Here is a 23,304-nt window from a genome sequence, read left to right on the forward strand (position 1 = left end):
TGAGTGAGCGACAAGTGTTGGGACAGCATCCAGCTTCAGATTCACACGTTGTGACCATTTCTGCCACGGTCTTTTGACACAATGTGTTTTTCCTCAGTAAGGGCACAAATTAGAGTGGTACAAAGTGTGAGCATTTGAAACAAAAGGGGGAAAAAAAGCAGGCTTTTTATTTTTATTTTTTTGTATCACAGCTTTGATATCCCGCGTCTCTCAGTACGGTTACAAAGCTAATAATATACAACATCAGCAAAAGAGTGCCAGCGGCCAGGGAGAAAAGATACATTTTAGGATGGCATGTGGCCCATGGCCGGAGCTGTAGAGGAGAAGGCTCTTTCAACAAGAGTGATTGTTCAGAGACGATGCCTGGTGTAATGTTGGCCTTAATATGGGGCTCCTTATTCCACTGGTGTCTGTTATAAAAGTCTTTGACATCACACAGACAACTTATAATGTGGCCACGTTCCTTGCTCTCAAAGAGCTTGGCTGAGAAGGAGCACTTGAGTTGATTGATTGATAAATGTCATTTGGTAGGTTTTCACTTGCTGCTTGATACTGTACAATAAAGTCGGGGCCTGCTCCTGCTTCTGTTGAAGTCAGTGGATATTTTAATGGAAGCAGGATCATGACCTTTGATGCTAATCTTTTTGAGATAGAGACCTCGGGCGTGATTCTGTCCCCACTTCCCCCAGTGTAGATGCACTTCGGTGGAGTTATCCTTGATTTAAATCAGTATGCAAGAGAGGAGACTCAGACCTCTTGTCTGCTAATATGTCTGCACAGGTCCATGCCCACCTGTGGCACTTTTCAAAGATAGCACTCTGTCAATCATAGGTGCAGACTTTCCAGTGTGCTGGGGGGTGCTTGACTCCCGGCTCTGCCCCAGGCCCCATCCCCACCGTACCCCTTTCCTCAAGGTCCTGCCCTTGTTCCACCTCTTCCCTCCCCGTTCTACCCTCTCCCTCGAGCGCACCACACCCTCGCTCTTCCCCCTCCCTCCCGAGTCTCCTGTAGGCCGCAAAACAGCAGATCGTGGCGGGAGGGAGGCACAGGGAGAAAGGGGGAAGCACTGATCGGCGGGGCCTCCAGGCAGGTGGGAGGCACTGGGGGAAAGAGAGGAGCTGATAGGAGGGTTGCCGGTGGGTGCTCAGCACCCACCACTTTTTCCCCATGGGTGCTCCAGCCCAGAGCACCCACAGAGTCACGCCTATGCTGTCAATACACCCAACTTTCTGGTGCTCTAACTGTGGAATTCTTAGTGTGTGGCATTGTCTAATGGCATGCAAGGCTCTCAAGGCTGCAGACATAAGTCAGTATACCTAGTAAATGATAATGCAAACTATCCAGGGTGTGTGGGGGAGAAATGCATGCCCTGAATGGGGAGTTATTGGATATTTAGAGGGAGGGAGCAGATAATTTAGAGATAATATCCATGGCTTTCACATAAATCACAGCCCTCCTTCCTCCACTTTATTCTCTCAGAGCTGGGAGTGCCTAAGTCTTTGGGTTCAGTTTCCTGGCTTCCAGATGACTTTTCTAGGGAAGGCGAATTTGGAGGAGGTGTTGTGTGAAGAAAGCTTGATGAGGCGAGATCTCCTTATGCCACACATGCTGTACCAGGCTGTTCTTGGGAAAGCATGGGAAATGCACAATCAGAGTGAAATGTGTGTTGTCGGGGGCGTTTGCAGTGTACAGGTTCAGGTTGGTGCAGTAACCTCACGTCAGCGTTGACCCTCTTTCAGAAAACAGGAGAGAAAAACATCTTATTGTATCCATCAGTGATTCTTTTTCATTCCAATAAATTGATGTAAAAGATTGACCACTGTCTCAAATGGATTGAAAAGGGTAAAACCCAGCATTCCCCAGTGTGTGTGTGTGTGGGGGGGAGAGGTTGAACAGCAGAACCCTTCTCAATGTCTCCACACCCCCTTCCCCAGAAGTCCCACTTGTTCCCTGCCTGCTGTTGCTCTTGCTGCCCGGCTGTCAAAATATCTCCCCTAATGAAGCAGTCTGGCCTGAGGCTAGCATTACCTCCAGTACCGATCCCGCTGAGCGTGACTCCGGCAGCTCTGCTGGACTGCTCGCATGCTGCAGTGAACACAGAGCATCACATGGCAGGGCTACACCTGGCATGCAACAAAAGATAAAAAGCCTAGCGTCTTGGCTGGTAGGCAGCCTGATGTCCTCTGGGGCAGGCAGAAGCTTGATTGGCTCAGGAAATGGTGTTATGGTGGTTGGACTGGTCTTGCTCCTGTCTTTCAGGAAACTCAGGGCAATTCAATAGCATGTTTCGGGGACAAACATAGGCTTCCCGTACTTGATACTATCAAGGTAATTTTATGGAGGCGACCTGGGGAGAGGAATGAAGGAGAGAAGTTGTTGATATCTCTTTGAGTCACAACTCCAGGGATAAATATGGGTAATGGTTATAATACTCTGCCCTTCTCCAGCACTTCACATCCAAAGGTTTCAGAGCACTTCACAGTCATTAATGATGTAAGCATCACAACTCCCTTTGGGGAGAAAGTGTGGCCCCGTGGTTAAGGCACTGTCCTAGGACTCGAGTTCAATTCCCTGCTCTGCTGTAGCCATCATGTGTGATCCTGGGCAAGTCACTTAGCCTCTCTGTGCCTCAGTTCCCCATTTATGCAGTGGGGTAATAGCACTGCCATACCTCATAGGGGTGTTGTGAGGATAAATACTTTACAGATTGGGAGGCGCTTTGAGGTCTATTGATGACAAGTGCTATATAGGAATTATTAGAGTTGGGAGACTTGGGTTCTACTCCCAGCTATCCCACTAACCTAATCTGTGAACTCACGCACATCACTGACCCCTCTGTGCCTCTGTTTCCCCTCGCACTCTATTGTCAGTCTCGTCTATTTAATGACAGGGAATCTCTCTCACTATGTCTGTGTACAGGGTTTAGCACAATGGATCCCTGATCGCAGCTGGAGTCTAAGTACTACTGTAATACAAAGAAATAATAACAACCAGTTAAACTAAGGAAAGTATTATCCCCATTTTACAGATGGGAAAACTGAGGCTATGTGCATGTAAATAACTTACCCAAGGTCACGCAGGAAGTCTGTGACAGTCAGTGATCTCTTTGCCTCCAGTTCTGTGCTTTAAGCACAAGACCATCTCTTCTCATAACTTGGTCTACACTATAGCTAATACATTGCACTTGTCTGGCACTTCTGATCTGAGAGAGAAATAAAAGACCCTGAGCTTGATTCAGCCCTAAGTGATACACTCCAGGATGCAAGGATCCTGGCAATGGAAAATGTAATAATATTTGTATTGCAGTAGCATCTTGGAGCCCCAGTCATAGACCAGGACCCTGCTGTGCGAGGTGCTGTACAAACAGAACAAAAAGACAGTCCCCACTCCAGAGCCTCCTGAGTGGGGATTGCGGGAGGGCAAGGCACCCATAACCTCTACTCCACTGCAAGACCAGAGCTGGTTAGTGCAGCCCCAAAAGTGAGCTGTACCTGGAGGATTCCCTGATTCAGCATATCCTCAGGCAGCCTCTGCCAGCAGGATCCCTATGGAGCTCTGACCATCCTTTTAAAGCTAACCTCACTTGGTTAAACCTGGGATGATGCCAACAGTTTAAACACTACCTGCCCTCCTCCAGCAACGAATCCCTCCTGCACACGGCACTCCGCACTGATGCATGGGGTTTACAGGATGAATCACGGCCCCAGCAGGGATGAATCTTGCCCCCAGACTTCCAAATATTTCCCAGCTTCTTAGTTTTAGCATTTGCAAGTTGCGCCTTCTTTGTATATGGTTCTCTGTGTTGTTCTGGTGTGTGTGAATTTGTCAATATCTTTCTGATCTGGTGAATCTCTTTACACTAATCCCTGAGAATTCTTCTGTGGAGGCCAGAGCTGAGCAGCATCAGGCTTCCCGCTGTTGAACTCAGCCATCCAGACGGTTGGACTCCAGCAGGTGTTCTTGTGCTTTAGTTGAGCTGGGGAGGAGGTCAGAGGGATTCATTCAGTAGTCAATGATGGTGCTTGTGAGAGTGAGAGATTGATAGGACAGGCTATAGTGTGGGCAGGCAGGAAGCATGTTTCCCCCAGTGCTGCCACCACACCTCAGGTGTGTGGCGGAGCTCAAAGCCCCGCTGCGCCTCTGCACAACACAACCAAAGTACTTCAATTGTGGCCTGCAACAATGTCGGCTCTTCCAGGAATGAAACACTCATGAGCAGATAGACATCTGCCTATCGATGTCTTTCCATATAGGGGCTAGAACTGAGATTGCCACATTCATTTCACTTATGACTAACCCCAGATTTGAATTCAGTTCTGCAGAGATGAAAAGTGAGGGTGCTAATAAGTACTGGGAAAACCCCTTGACAAGCCAACTTTTTTTTGAAGGTAAATAAAAGGTCTCAGAATGAAGGAGGGCTTCATCACAGCTGTTTGCTAAGGGCTGTCTGGATGGATGGCAACACAGATGTGCTCTTAGGCAGGGTATTCAAGTGTGAATTCAGGGCAGTTGGGTCAGCAGGGTCTGGGAGCTGTAAAGAGGGGATAGTCCTGTGCGCCCTCCTGGAGGAATCATGGAGACGTGGTTTCAGTGCACTGTGGTGTGCTAATTGCAATTCCAGATCAGCCAAGCCTATGTGGCAAGAAGGTGTTGCAGGTGGACAAGAGCAAATTTCCTGCTGGAGGGTTCCACCACAATGTTTGTACTCAAAAATATGGCCGCCCTGCCTTTAATGCCACGCTGAGATGCTCTTCTGTTGTTTCATAGAAAACTCCAGCTTTTCCTAGTGCTTCTTTCAGGCTGACTGTCCCCAACTTGTTTGGTGTTAATAGCAGTCATGATTTCTTCTCAGCACTCCGGAGCAATCGGAGAACGTAAGAGCAAAGTGAGGCAGCACAAGAGCCTAGACGAGAGGGTTAAGGGCTCTGTCAATCTGCCCTCTGCATTAGAACTACAAGTGACAATTGTTCCAGAGTTTGCATCTTTGGGGAACAAACTGCAGCACTAACCTATGAACAAGGCTTGTGGTCAAGTAGGTCCAAGAGGAAACTGAGATCTAGCGCTTCCGGGTTCCCTCCCCAGTTCTACCACTGAGACACCATCAGACAGAACCTGCTACCCTTAATTAGGTGGAGTGGTTCTTTCTACACAAGTATCCATTGATTATAGGGCATTACCCACAGAGCATGATACTATTCGCTGTGAGCAAGGGGGCAGAAACACCTCCATGAGATCTTGGGCTATCTCACTTAGAGCCAGAATATATACCCTTTACCCGCACTGGTGAGCAGTTATAGTGGGACTGATTACTTGCACGGGTAGATTGCTCCCTCATGCCAGTAAGGGGTTCACCGTCTGAGTCTTGACCTCTTTGGGCTTCAGTTTTTCCATCTGTTAAGTGGACATAATGGCACCTCCCGCACAGGTGTGCTGTGCGGCTTAATTCACCCAAGTCTGTGAAGTGCTTTGAGATCCTTCAATTAAAGAACATTCTACAAGTGCAAAGGATGATTATTGTTTAGGAACTCCTCCACTTATCCCCCTTAACTCTGCTGATGGTTGATTGTCCTAGTAATGAATACACATCTTATTGGTAGCAGAGCACGTTTAATCTGGGGTTACCCCTCAGCCCCCCCCCCCACCAATACAAGGATATATGTAGATAGAAAGCTTACAGTGTTTGTTACTGAGGTGGGGTTAAGGGTCAGGGAGTTGTTGCCTTCTGTCACTTACCTTGCAAGACTTGTTGGGCATATTTAATGTAAAATGCTGGAAACTGATCATTTCTGATTGTTTTCTCTTCTTGATCGCTTATTCCATCACAGCACATCTGTCCTCATTAGGCTCCCTGTTATAGTGCACCCCACTGCCTCTTTGCACCCCAGTATAGGGAACCTGCTCCATCCTATACAAGACACATTTACCCTAACAAATAAGTTACTTGGTCCTCAGTCATAATCTTCTCCTGTGGCTATTTCCCGGAGACTGCACAGTTGGGAAAGAACTCATGGCATGACTAGCATGACTCACAGTTAATTTATATTAAGGTTAATTTATATTAAGTCTCTTGCCCCTTGCCTCATGGGGAAGGAAAGATCTAACCTCCCTTTACAGGATATAGATTTTCGCAACAGAGTCTCTAAAAAGAACAAGTGTAAAACTGGAGAGTGTGTATCAAGATAGAGATCTAGAGAAAAATGAATATACGTTGTACAGGGTGCGTTTCCTCCTTGTCTTCCCTCCTTTAACATAGTAAGTGCCCAGAGGATTTCCTCCCTTCTCCCCCCACCCCCCCATTCATTCATACGGCTGCATATTGACTTTCCAAGGTGGCACCAGGCATTTGCAACCAGCCCCACACCCTTTTGGCTGAAAAACGCTCAGTTTGGGGCGATGGAGCCAGCCTGTCGTCCGTCGCTAACCCCCCTCTCCAGGAGTGAGCGCTTGCTGCTTCCCCCCCCCCCACTCTTTTGTGTGTGTGTGTGTGTGTGCGCGTGTGTGTGTAAGCGCCTGTGCTGTTTAAATGGGCTAAGTTAGAGAAGCGGCGGCGAAGGGAAATCTTGTTTGGTCAGTCTCCGAACTGCACCGTGTGACTCCTGAGAACCTCTCCCCCTGTCTGTCCCGGGGGCGAGGGGGAGCCCGAGCCCCCCGCCCGCCACACGTAGGGACCTACGGGACAGGGGCAGTGCGCTGGGGGTGGGGTGGGGGGACAAGCCATGTAGTGGCAGCATCTCATTAGGAGGGTGGTGGCACGGTTGGTCTCTAATGATGAGGATTCTGGCCAGGAGGGGAAATGGACTCTCATCATAGTAAGGACCGGTCCTTAATAAAGCCGTAAGCAGAGGCAACGGCTCTGCAGCTTGCCGGGGAAAGCGGGGCAGCCCCGAAAAAAACTTCTTCTCTTGCCTGGTCAAACTAGTGGGGAGCGGGGGAGGGCGCGTTGGGACCCACGGCGCTGTCCAGTTTGTGCAAGCGAGGGGAGGGAAGAGGGAGAGCAGGGGAGGGCAGGGGTTGCGGGGTTTAATTGTCATGATTAAATAAAGAAAAGCAAGGAGCCCGGTCTCCTTTGGCGAGGGGCCGTGTGGCGGGGAATCCTCCCGCGTGGTAGGAAGGTGGGTCGATCGGGGAGGGGGTGTGTGTGTGTGGGTGTGTGTGTGGGGGGATCAATAAGTGTTTTAAACCAAAATAATGTCTACGGCAGCAGGGACCTCGCCAAGATGTCAGGTACTAGTCTGGAGGGGCAGATCCGTGAGCAGCCCAGCGGCTCCCGGGTCTACGGTGCATTAGCCGCTCGGTGGGAGAGGGATCCCGGGCAGCTGTGCTGGGGACCCAGCCGCGGAGATTTGCGAGCGGGCTCCCCCGGGGGTTACTACCCGCCGCCTCCGGCCCCCGAGCGCCAAAGGTGCTGCTGTTGCGGCTGCTGCTGCTGGCGCGTTTCATCCAAACTCCAGCCAGCGCGGGGGCAAGTTGCGCCGGAGACATCAGAGCCGCTGCGCTTTGGAGAGGCGAGGGCGCCCTGGGAGCGCGGCGGCACCATGCCTGCTATCAAGAAGGAGCGACCTGACAGGGAGGAGATGGCCCTGGCTGCCTTTAACCAGCCCATGGAGACCTTACCTGACTATCTGGCCCCTCTGGCGGCCGCTGCCATCCCGGTGGTGACCCCCCACCCTCCGGCTTACGACCAGATCTTTGCCCACCACCACCGTGCCTACCTGGGCTTCCACGAGACCCACCACCCGCACCACCCCCATCACCGCCTCCCCGAGGACCTGATGCTGGAGCGCTTTTCCTCCATCCCGGATTTCCAGCCCTTCTTCGACAGCGGCGAGCCCTGCATCGAGGTGGAGTGCGGGGAGAACAAGGCGCTGCTCTACATCAATAAGTTATGCCAGGGCAGCAAAGGACCCTCCATCCGGTACCGGGGAGAGTGGCTCACCCCTAACGAGTTCCAGTTCGTCAGCGGCAGGGAGACCGCCAAGGACTGGAAGCGGAGCATCCGGCACAAAGGTAAGGGCATGGCTAACGTTGCCCCTCGGGTAAGGGTGCCCCGTGGCACGGCTGTCTGCCGCGCGCGCCCCTCTCCCCAAAGAGCCAGGCATTGTGAAAGGGGGAGGCTGGCTGCATGTGAGCACTGGATTGGGGGATCCCTCTGTGATCCCTGCCCCCCCTCTTTTTAGTGACACCCCCTCCGACTGTCAGATCCCCCCCGATACCGGGCTCTCCTGACCGGGACGGGAGCTTGGGGGTAGTCTAGAGGGAGGGGAGTGTCGGGGAGTGGAGGGGGGGGTTCACCCGGCTGCAGAAGTTTCATTCAATGTGAACAGCAGAGGCTGAGCCATAAGGAAGGTTGGGGGAGAAATGTGAGGGGAGCTGGGTCTAGAAATGACTGTGGATTAAAGCGGGGCGGCGGCGGGGGGGGGGGTTACACTTGGCGGGGTTTGGGCACTTTTCTCCGCACCTGACACAGCCACGCAGAGTGAGAGGAGCTGGGGAGGCTGCTCGGTGCGCGGCGCTTCGAAATTGACAAAAGGGTGCAAGTGCCGACCGGCAGCAGCCCGGGGGCCGGCACGGCTTTGGCGAGGTGGGGCGGCTGTGGCTGGGGCGCAGGCCGGAGCGGGCAGCGCTCGGGTGAAGTAAGTGCTCGCGGGGGGAGGGGGGCAGATGTGTCCTTTGGGGGGGGGTACGATTTTTGGGGGTGCGTGTGTGTATATGTGTGTGCAGTAGTGGTTGTCTCGGTGTGTGTACCGTTATGTGTGTGAAAGAGTGGAGTTGTCTCGGTTTAGCGTTACCTGTGTGTATGGTTGTGGTTTTCTGTGCATTGTTGTTATCCGTGTGTGTATAGTTGTGTGTCTTTATCTGTGTGTGCATAGTTGTGGCAGGGTGTGTGGGTCGTTTTATCCGTGTATGTACAGCTGTGGCTGTCTTTATAGTGTGTGTGTGTGGTGTTATCTGTGTTCTGTATAACTGTGACTGTGTGTGTTCTTGTTATCTCTCTGTGTATATAGTAGTGGCTGTCTGTGTGTAGTTGTCTCTGTGTTTGTGTAACTGGCTGCGTGTGTGAGTGTGTGTCTGGAGAAGGGGGGGGAGTGAGTTTGGAAGTTGTGAGTGCTTGAAGCAGAAATGTGCCGGCTTGTCACTCCAGTTGCTCTGTAAATGAGGAAAGGCACCTCGGGGGCGGGGGGGGGTGTCCCAGCCCACCAGCTGGGTGGTGCGGGACCCCGGCGGGTCTGCCTTCTGCTGACAGCTGCCCGCCTCCCCCGCCTCCCCTCGCCCGGTGCAGCTGGACCCGAGCGGGGCCGTTCCAGAGCCCGGGGACGGCGGGGACGGCGGGGAGGATCTGCGGGTGTCTCCGCAGGTGGAGAGCTGAGGACTTGGCTCTCCCTGGGCGCGCTGCACAGGGAGGCGGGGGTGGGGGGCAGAGGCGGAAAGACAGAGTCAGTGTGACATGTAATTAGCTGAGAGCTGGAGGTGTCAGCCCAGGGGTCTGAAGAGCCATTAGGAGGTGACTGACACCTCGCCTTGTTTATTGATCGCCAGAGAAGAGGGGAATAACTCCAGGGGCCGCTCTAATTATTATTATTCTCCTCATTTTTTATCACTGGGCTCCTGGCTGTCTTCAGGAAATCTCAGTCCCTCTGGGGTGAGTCAGGAGGACTGAGGTTAAATGGATGGAGGAGGAAAGGGCGCGGGGGGGGGAGCTGTCTCGGGCTGCCTTGTGGTTTGCATTCAATATCTCCTCCGTTGCTTTTAATTGCAAATGCATCCCTTACCCGTGCCCAGAACGGCACCGGGGCGGTGTGTGCGTGGTGGGGGAAGGGGGTGGACATGCCGGTCTGGAGCGCCTGGTTGTTATGTTCATTAGTCATCTCTCCAGACTGCGAGAACATTTTTAACAAGGTTAGAGGGAAGCTAATGAGGGCTGCGCTGGTGGTTCTCTTCCCGATTTCTACAGGGTAGAAAGTTCAATTAAGGTACACGCATGAGCCATGTCGGGTGGGTACTGGTGGGAACGGGAAGAGAAGGGCTCTGTGAGTTTGCGTGGAAAGATCCGAGTTGCTTTTTCTGCAAAGCCATTTATTTTTTTTTACAAAACAGTGCTGTTTCTTTTTCTTCTCCTCCTCTGCATCCAGGGAAAAGTTTGAAGACTCTTATGTCCAAAGGAATCTTACAGGTACATCCTCCAATCTGTGATTGCCCTGGGTGTCGAATTTCGTCTCCAGTGGTAAGATTATTGCTAAAATATGTGTTTTAGTCAAATCTCCTCCCCCACTCTCTTTTTTCCATTTTTTTTTCCTTTTCCTTCTTTAATCAGGAACTGTGATTTTAAAGGGCTAGGGACTGTCAGTCACTGAGCCTTCTCCAAAGTGCTGTTTTGCCCTGTGAGCATAGCTGCAGCCTTGTTAAATGTCAGAGGAAGGGGAGGTTGCAAACAGAGCAGCTGGGCAAAGCGGTGCTTAAACTAAAGGATGTAATGCAGAGTATGCATGTGTGATTGAGGGGGGGAAATATCACAGCTATGCAAACTGCAAATCATTCACCAGCTCCAGCCTCACCCCCCCTTTGTGTGTGTGTGTGTGTGTGTGTGTGTGTGTATTTTACGGAAGGGTAAAGCAACTGAAACAAAGGAAATTAAAAGTACCCACATGTTAGGATCAGAATACTCATGTTATGCAAAAGGTTTATGAAATCTAGATAAATTTGAGACGGATTAACAAACATATTTTGGATTTACCACCTCCTCCCTCCAGAATAAAACTTTTATAACATTCTCATCCTTGACAGTGATCATTGTTTTTGTAGCTCTATTTTGCTTCATCTTAAACATTGAGTTCACGGTGCTTTCCATCCCCCCATCTGAGTATTTCTTGGGGACTCTTAAAATCTCATTATGTGTGACATCAGGATTTCCATGGAGAAGATGGTGATGTCATAAATACAGAGAGCTGCGGAATCAGAAGTGTGTCTTGCATAGAACTAAGACATTAAAAATATGTATATCTGGGATATGTGTGTACACTGTAAACATAACAGTTACAATTATTTTCATCAGTTAGAATCCTGTTTGGTTCACATTACTAAACTAAATCCTGGAGTTGGAAGAATCATTGTAACTGAATGCATTTTTATAATGAGAACTGTGGAAACAAATGCTATTCTATATTTTTTTTATCCAGAAGGATATTTTTTCTTCTGTTGTCTTTATGAGGTCATACATGGTAAATCTCCCTGAAAGTAGAGTATCTTTATTTAGAATCCCAGATTTAAATGATTCCTCTGTGTATATTCATATTTATATGCATGTTTAAATGAAAAGTTGCTTAGAAAAATGTTAAGTAAGTGACCTGCAGAAGTCAAAGCAAATATATAATCTGTATTAACTCTTTGAGAGCATATTGTGCTGTAGCTGTTTACACTGAAAAAGTCATCACAGAACAAAACCTAAAGATACTATTTATCTCACTATATAATTTTTCAATTACTATTTCACAATTAGTAAGTCACATCGGGTGAAATCCTGGCCTCACTGAAGTCAATGGGAGTTTTGCCATGTACTTTAATGGGGCCAGCATCTCACCTAGGGTGACCAGATGTCCTAATTTTACAGGGACATTCCCGATATTCAGGGCTCTGTCTTATATAGGCGTCTATTACCTCCCACCCTTGTCCCGATTTTTCACACTTGCTATTTGGTTGCCCTAATTTCACCCATAATGTTTACTACCATGAGTAGTCTCATTGACTTCAGTGACACAACTCACAGTAGTAAGCACTATGCTGGGTAATTAGTGTTTACGGGGTTGGGACCTTTGTGCACTTTTTTTTTATTATTGACCCTGCAGATCAGAGAGGCTCCTTTACTTTAGTCCATGGTGTCTGCAGAGCACTTGCTGATGGTCTCTTGAGAACTGGCTGATCACATGATGCTGGCTGCTCCTCACTTCCAGCTGCTAAATTGCATTAAAAGACAGCTAAAACTACACTAAATACTTTCCTAAGGTTACTTTTCTACATAAGCAATTGCTGTTGTTGCCTTGGGGATGCTACCTGATTGCAAGTGGGAGGGGAGTTGTCTTGGAGACTATCTCCATGTTAAAATGTGGTCTAAACTGAAAAAGTTCGGAAACTCCTGATATCAATGGAAATAGGTCATTTAGTATTAGGAAAGGAAAAGAAAATCCTTCTTGACATGTCTCCCAGCCCCCTTCTCCCAGTGAGATGAAGTAGAAAAGGTTTTGACAGCAGAATAACCTTTATTCTGATTCTTTTAGCACAGCAACTGGATTTTATTTTGTTTATTTTTGTGTAGCAATCAGCGTGCTCTTGGCATAATTTTCCTTACTTTGAGTGTAGCTCATGCTATGAGAAAGCTAACCATTATTTTCGTAAGCTTGTTAAAACCATTGAGTATGTTGTAGTGTTCCAGAAAGACAACCTAAAGTTATTAAGAAATGACTGAAGTGAAAGATGGAGATAATTATATTTGATAAATGTGTCTTAATACAAGTCCTTTTAAAATAAAATATTCTTTTCCTTTTTAGAAATTAAAATGCAAAAACAATGCACTTATATAGCATCTTGCATAATAGGGTCTCAAAGCATTTGGCAAACTCTAATTACTTTAGCCTTAACACACCTCTGTGTGGCAGGAAAGTGTCATTATCCTCATTTTAAAGATGGGGGTAGCTGAAGTACTAAGATGTTTGAGCCGTTTTGCCAGTCAGGGCAGAAAACATTTTTGTCTCCCTTCCCCTAAAAAAGTCTGAGTGGTGCAGCGCCCCCTGAAAGTTGGAGTCTAGGTCGATCACCATGTTTGCTGGCCCTCAGAACCAGCTCTGGGTTTGGGGGTCTGATTTTCACCTGCAGCTCCCCTTGACTTAATCTGGAATTCTGTGTACTCAAGCCCCGATCCTGCAACAAGATCCATACAAGTGGCCTCCTGTGTTCTCATGGAACCCCACAGACTTGAGTGGGATTCTGCACAAAAACAGGGCTGCACTTGGTAGATCTCATTGTAGGACTGGAGCTTAAGTGACTTGCCTGAGGTCACATGTAGGAAAACTGCATCAGAACAAAGAACAGAATCTAGGTCTCTTGACTCCCAGTCTTCCGCTTTAACCACAAGACTATCCTTCCTCCCTTGAAGGAGAACCTTATCGATGCTAACTTTACTCTTCTTTCTACAACCCAGGAACAAAAAAGTGAGTTACTATCCATGGACCAAATCCTACTTGTCTTACTCACATGAGAGGTTCCTCGGGCACTTTACTTTCCTTTATCAGGCAAGCATGATTTAGCTGGTTCTCTCTCCAGTGTATACTGGTAGTTTCACATTAAATCTGGAATCCCCTGACAGTGCGCTGTGGTATTTGCATATACTATATATTCAAAGCAATTATGCTAGGAAACAGTTAAGAAATGGGGACAATTTATCTTTCCCTGTCTGATGACTGTGGTTTAAGAATCAATGAGAGCAGGGGGCTCTTAGCCATACTACACAGAACTTACTGTATTTTATATTGTAGATAGAGCAGGAAAGTGTGAATTACACCCGTGAGACCTGGGTCCCTCTGACATGGTTGTATCAAGAGCGTGCAATGAAACTGTGGGCCCGATACTGTCCAGGGAAGATTATACTGCTGGGACTCTGGTGTAAATGAGATCGGCCTACTGTCAACAGGAATAGGCCAAGCCAAGCTCATGAATTGTTTTTGAAATGGGGCAGAGCCAGTTGCTTATGGGTGAGTTACTCCTGTTGGGGCTGCAAGTTGAGAGCAGAATGACCCAAACACCTGGCCCCGCCCTCCCTTCTGCAAAGGTTACATTGAGTTTATCCAACTCTTCTACCCTGTCAAATGAATTTGTAACATCAAGGGCTTTAATCAAAATCAGTGCTTGCTCTCAGGCCCTGTCTGGGTCCTTTGGGGTCTGATAAGGGAGGATTGATTTGGAAAGTAAATTGCATATTGCTATGGAACCAGTTTGGGAAAGCAGGAGATTTAGGAGCTGGAGATTTTTACCTTGGGCCTGAACCTTTTACCAGCTGCTGTAAAACTGTTGGAAGCAAAATCAACCCAGTAAAAGGAAAGAAAGACCCCTTTCCCGCACAGCTTCTTGGGCAGGGTTGACAGAAGGGAACATGGCCAGCCATTGCAAGTGAGCTCCTGTCTGCCAAGGGGTCAGGAGGGGTCATTGTTCTCAGGGTATCTCTCTGCCTGGAATGTGCCCTGGCCTCCCAAAGAGGGTCTGCGCAGCCCTCCCCAGTGCATGGGTCTGCAAGAATAAGCGTGTGTGTGTGTGGGGAGGGGAGTGCTAGAGCAATGCCAGACCTAGCAGGTCACTTGTTTGGTGCCTTCCTAGCTTGGCTGCCCTAGGCAGCTAAGGAACTGGGCTGGGACTTTTGATGTGGATCCCCCCTGCAGTGAGGTTGTGAGAGGGGGTGCCCCCCACACCCCTGCATTAGCACCGGGCAGGTCACACACACAGAGCAGCAGCAAGGAATGCGGCTCGACTCCCTCCCCCACCCCCCCCCGGCAGAGCCCGGATCGCTCCCTCCCCCCCCCCCCCCCCCCCCCCCCCCGCTCCCCGTCGCAGCTCGTTTGCTGCAGCTGCAGACGGCGGCCGGCGCCTCGGCGAGTTCTGTGACCGACCGCTGGTTTCCTGCGAGGCGGAGGAGGAGCAGCCGCGTCTCGCCTGCTGCCTCGGCGTCTCCTCCCTCGGGCAGCGGCAGCGGCTCCCCCTCCCCGGGCGCGTCTGGGAGCCTGGCCGGGGCATCAATCAGAGCCGCGCGGGCCGAGCCCACCGGGCGCGTGGGTAATCAGGCAGACGGGCGGGGGCTTGCAGGGGGTCACTCCGGGGCTAGGGGCGGGCAGACGGACAGACGCACCCCCCCCCCCGCCCTGGTTTGTGCCTTTCATGGACACAGGCGCTTGCAGGCAGAAAAGGCTTTGCCATTAGGTGAGTCCAGGCACTGCCCAGGCGTGTGTTCCCCGAACCCCCACGGCTTTGCAATTAAAGGGGGCTGGAGCTCTCCGGATTTTATGCATCTTTTCTAAATCTTCAGCGTTAAGGAGAGTTTGCATTGCATAGGCCTACACCCCGATTTCCCATGCACCCTCTATGTTTGCGGTTAAAGAGAGCTAGACCCCGCCCCCCGGCCCACTAGGTTCATGCACCCTCAATCGTTGCAGTTCAGATAAGGGTTTATTTTGCCTGGGTCTCTACCCCTGTGTTTTCCTGCTCATGCAGGATGCCAGGAAGGCACAACAATTTTTGCAGGCAGGAGACTCGTAAATTGCATACTTAGGTCTGTATCCTCCATTTATATGGATCCCAAATATTTTCAGTTAAGAATGGTTTAAATTACGAAAGTCCCTTTGGTGCATTCCAGTGCATTTCAGCTATGAACCATTATTCAGCATTTCCCCTCAGTCCCCTTAAACTTTCCTGCACATGCACAATGCCAAAAACTCTCAGTCTCTGCAGTTAAAGGAGCCCCTAGACTGGATAGGCTTGTGCTGCTCTAGGTGTTGGTGAGTGTTTTCTGGCTGTGTCAGGCCCCCAAGGAAGGCCTGACCTGTTCATAGGTGACAGTCACCTTAGTGAAGTAGGGAGGGACGGGGGGATGATTTTGCAGAGGCCAGCACTAAAATCTCTGTCATTAGAGCAAAAGGGCTTAGATTTGTAATGTTAAGGATTGTATGCCCAGTATAGCAAAGGAGAAGCATTTTCTAGCATGAATACCCTTTGTTTCCATCACCAGCGTGACCCTTAAGAGTATTTTTCATAATGACCTGAGCCAGGCTGCCTCTGAAAATGTTTTAGGATTTAACATGGGATTTTGTTTCTTTCTTTTTTTTCTTGAGTTCTATCTTTTCACAGCTAGGATTTCTCTTTGAAAGTCTGCCTTACCTACCGTGGGTTTGAAGTGCAGGTCACATGTAAAGATGGAAGAGCAGGCTTCTTAAAAAAACCCTGTCGTGGCATAGGTGCAGTAAAACAAAAGAGAAATCCCAGTAAAATATATTTTAAAATCCCTCTACCTCTTTTCTTGAATGCCAGGGCTCATGGTAATTGTGCATAACTTGGTTAGTGACGATAATTCATTTGTTTACTGGGGCCCAGTTTTGCTGTTGATTTGGTATACATAGAGGGTGTTTGTTTTGTTTCGTTTTGGGTTGGTTCTTGTCATGGCTACACAATTGTGTGTGAGGCTGGAAAAGATCTAAATTTTTTTTTTAATTTAGAAACAAAGTGTGTGAGTTCCCATTAAAGTTAAAGTTAAAGTTCCCATCAGTTAAAGTTCCCATTGTTTAGCTCAAAATGTGTCAAGTACTGTGCAGTGTTCTTAGGTCAGAGGCAGTGGGGTTAGTAATACAGCTATACAGGGGTCTTGAGGTGGGTTTTCCTTGGATCTGTCCAAACGTGGTCAGAGCCGCTCTCGCTACCTACCCGGCAGAGTGACTCGGGTCGTCTGCCCTTGGGGTGGAGAAGAATGCGATGCGGTGCCTCTGTCAACCTGAAGGGGTCAGAAGAGAGTAGCCAGATGGGGAAGTTCAGCTGCACTGTGATCCCTGCTGTTGGCTGCAGGGGGCTGGAATTTAGAAGCTGATCCAAATCTTGGGGACTTCTACGTGAGGTGAGGCTGTTCCAATGAAACTCACCTGTATGAATAGGATGTAGCTTGCTCAGTGTCATGGCTGCTTTCCTGGCTGCCTGTGTGAGCAGGTTTGAGCCTGAAAACTTGGTTTCAACTGAATGGATTGGGCCTTGGGCTCCTGTCTGAGCTTTGGAGTGCACGGATCCAGGGGTTTGCATGTAGGGAGCGATTTTCAGCTTTGCCTTTGTTCCTTGGAGATTCCCTTATGACTGTAGAAAAAGCCCCTCTGGGAAGCAGATTTACAGACATTTTATTCCTGGAGGCCCTTGGCACAGCTTGCTGGTTTTATTTGTGGTTTCATGCTGATGTGGAGTGTTGTGTTTAATCCGGCACATTTTAGTTTAGTTAGGTTTTGTTGTTGAATTATTCAGTTTAGTTTAGGATTTTTATAATTGATTTATTTAGGGGACGTTTAAACTGCATCCATTGGACCAGTTTTCTGAGCCTGAGCCCCAGCGTTAACCAAAACACTCCCACAGCCCCAAAGGTGCAGCTGATATATCCTTCTCCGGGACAACCCCCTTCAGGGAGGAGTCTGAGGAGAAACACTATGCCCTTGAGGGGAACAAGAGTGACTTTGCCTGACCTGTGTAGAGTTGAGTCCTCAACCCCCAGCCCCAAGACTTTCAAATGCAGGGGCTATGAACAAATACACATCAGGCGCTCTTGTGGCAGTGAGGGAGCAGGTCTCTAAACTTGCTGGGTCCCGGGACCATACTGAGCATCGTAGAGCAAAACCTGTAGCTTGAGTTGCACCCAGAGGTGAATGAGAAGCCAGCGCACACCTGGAAGATGCTGCCTGTTTTAAGGAGGAAGCTGTGTTCTGTGCTAGCTGTTACTCCTGAGTAGGCTTCAAGGCCAAACCTTGTGCAGAATGCCTTGCAATTACTCCGTTATGGTCCACGTGCCTTGGAGATTTTGGAAGAAGGTGTGGCATGGATGAAACATTTAATTATTATTTGTATATAGACGTGTAAGGGTAAGAGCAATGGGGTGGAGGGCGCTGGTGCAGTACCGAATGGTTTAGTTTTGCGGATTATTAAATACGCTCTGAAAAGGAAAACATATTAATTGGAGCACAATATGGTGAGTGAATAGTAGAGGTGCGCAAGCTTTTCCAGCCTAGGAAAATCGTGTTAACTTTCCGGGGATGCTAAAGGGTAAAAGGTGGAGGATATTTACTGACCTGCGTAAAAATGGGAGCTGTAATGCAGCTACTGTCAAGATTGTTGCCATTCTAGGGAGTAAAGAAGCAAGGTGAATGCCATTGGGTTATTACATTGCGGGGCTAGGAGCAGGGCCCCAGGGACTTAATGTGGCTTGCACATAATGAGTCAGAGTAACCTTCCTTGGTGCCACGGGTGGGGAATTCATGCCTGAGGTCAGAGGCAGGATGGCAGGCAGTGTTTCCACTGCTTCAGGATTGTGCTTGGAGACTGTAACTTTAATTTTCAGCAGGGGCTCCGTAAGGCTCCTAGATCAATGCATCCTTGTCCATGCCCTCTTCCCCACCCCCCAAGCACAGTGTAGTTTGTCACTCTTGCTTGGCTGCATTGTGCCCCCTGGTGGATTTTCTGCACCTGGGGAGTGCGTGGTCCTACACCCTGGTTTATAGCACCAGTAAGTGCTGGAGTGGATTCAGCCCAGTAAGTCAGAAGACACAAGCTAGGCTTTGCAGTTAACGGGCAAACTGTGGAATCAAGTTTAAAGACACTCCAGTGAGTTCGGAAAAATCTACCAGTCCAAGGAAAATGAGTTAAATGTAGAGCAGAGATACGTAGAGCTAAATAAAAGCGGCAAAAGCAACATCATCTCGTTAGGAATGTGTCAAGGGCAATATAAAGGTGAGATAGGATAAGTAATTTTGCTGTCAAAATTATTTAGAGATGTCATTAAACTGCTTAGGGCAGTCTCTATTGCCTCAGGGCACAGACACCTGGTTTTAATTTGCAGTGGTCTGTGTCCAAACCTGCTGGCCTTAATCAAAAGGATCAGTGCTCATTTGGAGCCTGTTGGCAAATGCCTTTCGTGAACAAGGGACCAAACCTGCAGAGTTGATGAAGGGACCAGTATTAACTCCCACTTTCTGTACTTTATTCTTTTTTTCCTGAGCATTTAAAAGTAAACCGTCCCCTGTTTAAACTGTGTAGCAGTGATGTGTTTTTTATGCTACATGGTGTCATGGGCTTGTAAGGCAGGGAGAGTGGAGAAGCAGCATTCTTTGCTGTAGCCTTTTGAAGAGAGTCCTTCTGTTTTTAATATACGCAAAAAATAAAGTAACATTCGGTGGGAATTATACACTTGTCTTTGCCCTCCACTTATTACAGATTGTTCTTTTTTTTTTTTCGTTTACTGCCGTCTTCTGTTTCTCCTATGGAAAGCCTGTTTCCTTCATCCACAGGACTGGCAAGCCTCTTGCTACACAACAGATGCCAGTGCTGAATCTTGGTTGGCAGCAGCATCTCCTCCTCCTCCTTCTCCACCCCCATCCTCCCCCAGAGCGAAGTGCATCCCCTCTCCAAGCCAACAGCCTGAGAAAGGCCCCTCCCCCAGCTCTGGGCCCAGACCTGCCAGGAGGTGATGAGCATCCTTTGCTCCCGCTGATGTCAATGAGAACCTTGCAGTATTGGGCCCTCTGTCACCAAATTTGCGTCTTCTGGTTGATGCACAGAGAAACGTTTCACTGATTGTGTTATTTATCGCTGCATGAATCACATGTGGGTTTGTAAGTGAAATTGACAGCCGTCTCCTTTAGCTTCTTTGCTTCATCCTTCTGCTGCTCTCACACTAAGGTATCTCTCCAGGACACCCCACCCCCCACCGGGGAAATGCATTTCCTTGCTCTTATTTTTGGCTGTGTTGTTTTAACAAAACCAGTGAGAACGGAGAGGAAATTACACTTTCCCCTGGGTCGTAAATATAATCTGATGCAGGATTTTGTTGTAACTTGTCTCAGAAGGTGGATGGAGGGAATTCCCAAGCCTGGAAGAAAAAAAAGTACCCATATTCTAGATCTAGTTAATGCAGAACTTTAGCTGCTTTTGCTTTATTTTACCTGTGCATAGAAAGTTGCAAAATAGGGATGCCTTTGTGCGCAAATGTGCCCTGCTCCTTGATAACCTTTAATAATCGTAATAAATAATAATGCCCTTGTATTGGAAATCCTTCATTTTCAGGTGTGTTGGGTGTTTTGTGGCTAGATCAAGGGTTTTCTTCCATCTCTAATATCTCCAACCAGGGTAAATGTCCATAGGATTCTCACCAGCCTGAGTCAAGAAGACTCTCTGCTCTGTAAGTGATGCCTGCTGCTTATCCTGCATGCAGGCTGGACAGACATACTGAAAGAGCAAAAAGAGATAATATCTCATGTAGATGCATAACCCTTTCTGTGACCTGGGCTGTATAAGATAGAGGGATCATTGTTTTCCGCTAAGATTTGTAGTGCGAGTAGGGGAAAGCCAGGAAATGGTAGCACTGTCAGTGTGTGCAACAGAAGTTGGAGAAGTTGCATCTAAAGGGCTGCACTCTTGATTGTTTGCACAGAGAGGTCTGAGGGCAAAAAGTAGCCCCAAATACTAACGATGTTCTAATTTTAGACCGGGGCTCATGCAAACAGCCTTGACTTCAGCGGGGTGCTTTCCAGAACAAGGTGTGTGGGATTGGACCCTGAGTTGCAGATGGGAAAGGAATGAGCATCTCTGTGTGGGCAGCAGGTAGGGGTAGAAACTGAGAGTGTGATGGTGTTGCTACTCCTTACGGCATTCAGTGGAAACTCTCGGAGGGCTGAAAGCTGCTGTTGTTTTGTGAACTAATTGTTCACCTATATTTGTGCTATTGCAGCGGGTTGAGATGATCACGCAGCAGCTTCTGTTAGCGTGAGGCTTGTCTTAGAACTCCAGGCTTTTCCCATTTGCTTGGATAAAGCTGCTGCTCTTTCACGTAGCATAAGATTTTTCTTTTTCTCAGTACCACGGAATAAAGAAATAGCCTGAAGTGCCTCACTGTCGTGGCAAGAGTTGGGAGTCAGGACTCCTGGGTCGTATTCCTAGCTCCAGCATCGACTCGCTTTGTGACCTTGGGCAAGTCTCTTAGGCCGATACTTTCAAAAGCACCCTTTAAATTGGGGTGACTCTAATTTTGGGTGCCTGGTTTTAGACACTTAGGGTATGTCTACACAGCATTTGGGGAGCAAGTTTCCTAGCCTGGGTTCACAGACATGTGCCAGCAGGGCTCACATGAGTGTGCTGTACATAGATGTGTAGATGGAGCTTTTCTGATGTGGCTTGGGCTCTCAAGCCTAAGGGGTGAGGTTGACATACCCTAGTAGGATAGGATTTTTCAGAGGTCCTGAACAGCCAAAGCTTCCATAGAGGTCAGGCCCTTGGTATCTCGAGTTGGGCTCTCCAGACTAGTGGCCACTCTTAAAAATTTGGTCCTCGACCTTTCCTGCCTGAGCCTCAGTGTACCACATTGCAAACTAGAAACCACTAACAACGCCGAACTATGTCACACATTGTTGTAAGGTTTAATCCGTGTTTCTGAAGAGCATTGGGATCTTTGGATGGAAGATGCTAGACAAGCACACGTTTATTTATTTATTTATTTTTGCATTCAACATCTAGAAGGGAAGACCCTGCTTTGAACAGTTTCGGGTGATTTAAGGAGCAGAAAAGAAAAATAATTTTCAGTGCTAGAGGAGAGAATTTAAGAACTTTTGGCATAGAAAATAAATCCTCCTTGGAAATAGTCCTGGTCGTGATATGGCAGCAAAGAAAGTCAGGTGTGTGCCTCTAACTGGGTCCTAACTCAGTGTGTTCAGAACTTTTTTTAAAAACAGCACTGGGATTTTAATGGCTCCAGTTAAATCAGGCCACTTAATTGCCATAACTTCTTTTAGTATAAAACTTAGTAATAAAAGAAAGCAGCACGCTCTGGTGGACAGCGGGAAGTCAGTCCACTGTTTTCATGTTCACGCTTCCCCTCAGGAGTCTATATCCATCAGAACTCCTCCCGGGCCTTGCTGATTCAGAGTTATGGGCCCATTCCCCTCCAGTGACGGCGACAGTTCTGCATGTGTCTACCCATCAAACTGCAGAAACTCCCCTGTAACCTCCTCCTTTCTTCTTATCCAGGGATGACTGTGATAGGTGATACTCAGCTCTGTTGAAGCTGCTTTTGCCGTGTTGCTAGGGCAACCGGAGATAGCGCCTGAAGACAGGAAAGGACAGGCATTCCTTTCTGCTACTGTCTGGAGCATCAATGATTGAATGAGATGAGATAGAATTAGATAATCCTGAAATTCACAGTGGTTTGACGCCAGACCTTTATTAAATAAGTAAAAGTACCAGCCCCTTATAGTAAAATGAATTCTCTCAGATCAATAACTTTTCTTCCCCTAGTACCTCCTGCAATCTGGGTTGCTCAGGAGCATTTTCTTTGTGGGGGTGAACAGAACAAACATACTTTATTTTTCCAGGGGGGATTGTGATACCAATTTGTCTTTTATCTCCCCCAGTGATTTACCCACTTAGCTCTAAAGAACCCTTATAAAAATACTACAGTGTTCTTCATCGATGGCTCACGACACTCCAGCTTTCCTAGTGTTATTCAAGCACTGTAGGCCAGTATAGTCCATACTGCAGTATTTTAGGGTAGGTTTTTAAAAGAATGGAAAATAAACCCTAGAGTGTGAATGCAGGGGGATCCCGTCTTTGGTTCTGTGTTTGTACAGTGCCTAGCACAATGGAGTTGCACCAGTGTAAAATGTTCACTACAGTGTGAATATATCACCAGATTCTGATCAGAGTTGCTCTAGATTTACACCAGTTTAACTTCATTGATTTCAGTGGAGTTTCTCCAGCTTCAGCCTGGAATGGTGCTGATCAGAATCTGGTCTGGGTCAGAGAATGGAGCCTAACAAAGCATGGAAAGCTGCTCGTTATGGTCCCGTAGAGTATGTCTACACTGCAGTTAAACACCCATCGTTGGCCTGTGTCAGCTGACTTGGACTCAGGCAGTGGGGCTGTTATACTGCAGTGTAGCCATTCGGGCTTGGGCTGGAGCCTGAGCTCAGGACCCTCGCCGCTCGCAGGGTTCCAGAGTCCACGCTCCAGTCTGAGCCGCAGCTTCAGAGCACTGTCTACACCACCACTTTTAGAGTGCGCCGTGAGCCCCACTAGCCCAAGTCTGTGGCCCTGGGCTGGGAGGCTCACTGCGTCGGGCTGTGTAGACATTCCTGTGTTATCTACCATGCACAGCTCCCAGGGTCAACAGCAAGGTCTCTGTGCAGATTGGGGAGAGTATGTGGTCCTAAAATAGTAAGGAAGCAGTTTGAAATGTCACCCAGCACTAGTGGGATAACCCACACATGTCTTGTGTTATCACCTTTCACACTGAATGTTCAGTTTCTCCTCTTTTTTTTTTTTTTTTTAAATCTTGAAATTGACAATGTGACTCCAAAACATTTTGGCCTAAATACTCTGCTGGTGTGAAAGGGCTTGAAGTAAGTGGAGCTGACCTCATTGGCACCAGCTGAGAATCTGTTCCTGTGAAATCCCAGATGCTACAATAATGAGTGTCTTTTCGAAACTCTACCTTGTGGGGTACATAGGGCCGAATTCAGCCTTGCTATAAGAGGCTTTAAGGCC

General features: G+C 48.3%; 1 protein-coding gene across 2 annotated transcripts in view; it reads left to right on the forward strand.

Moving 5' to 3' along the window:
- Nucleotides 1–7,390: 7,390 nt before the first annotated feature.
- Nucleotides 7,391–23,304, forward strand: part of SAMD11 (sterile alpha motif domain containing 11) — a 180,097-nt gene continuing 164,183 nt past the window's right edge. Inside the window, exons 1-2 of one of the 2 annotated variants that reach the window (XM_074975450.1) lie at nt 7,391–8,007; nt 10,131–10,222. In XM_074975450.1, coding sequence (XP_074831551.1) covers nt 7,536–8,007; nt 10,131–10,222 — 564 coding nt within the window. In that variant the 5' untranslated portion in view covers nt 7,391–7,535. The remainder of the gene's footprint in view (nt 8,008–10,130; nt 10,223–23,304) is intronic. The other variant, XM_074975451.1, reaches the window with a different exon arrangement.

The sequence above is a fragment of the Natator depressus genome, chromosome 18 (assembly GCF_965152275.1).
Source record: "Natator depressus isolate rNatDep1 chromosome 18, rNatDep2.hap1, whole genome shotgun sequence".
Classification (NCBI taxonomy): Eukaryota; Metazoa; Chordata; order Testudines; family Cheloniidae; genus Natator; species Natator depressus.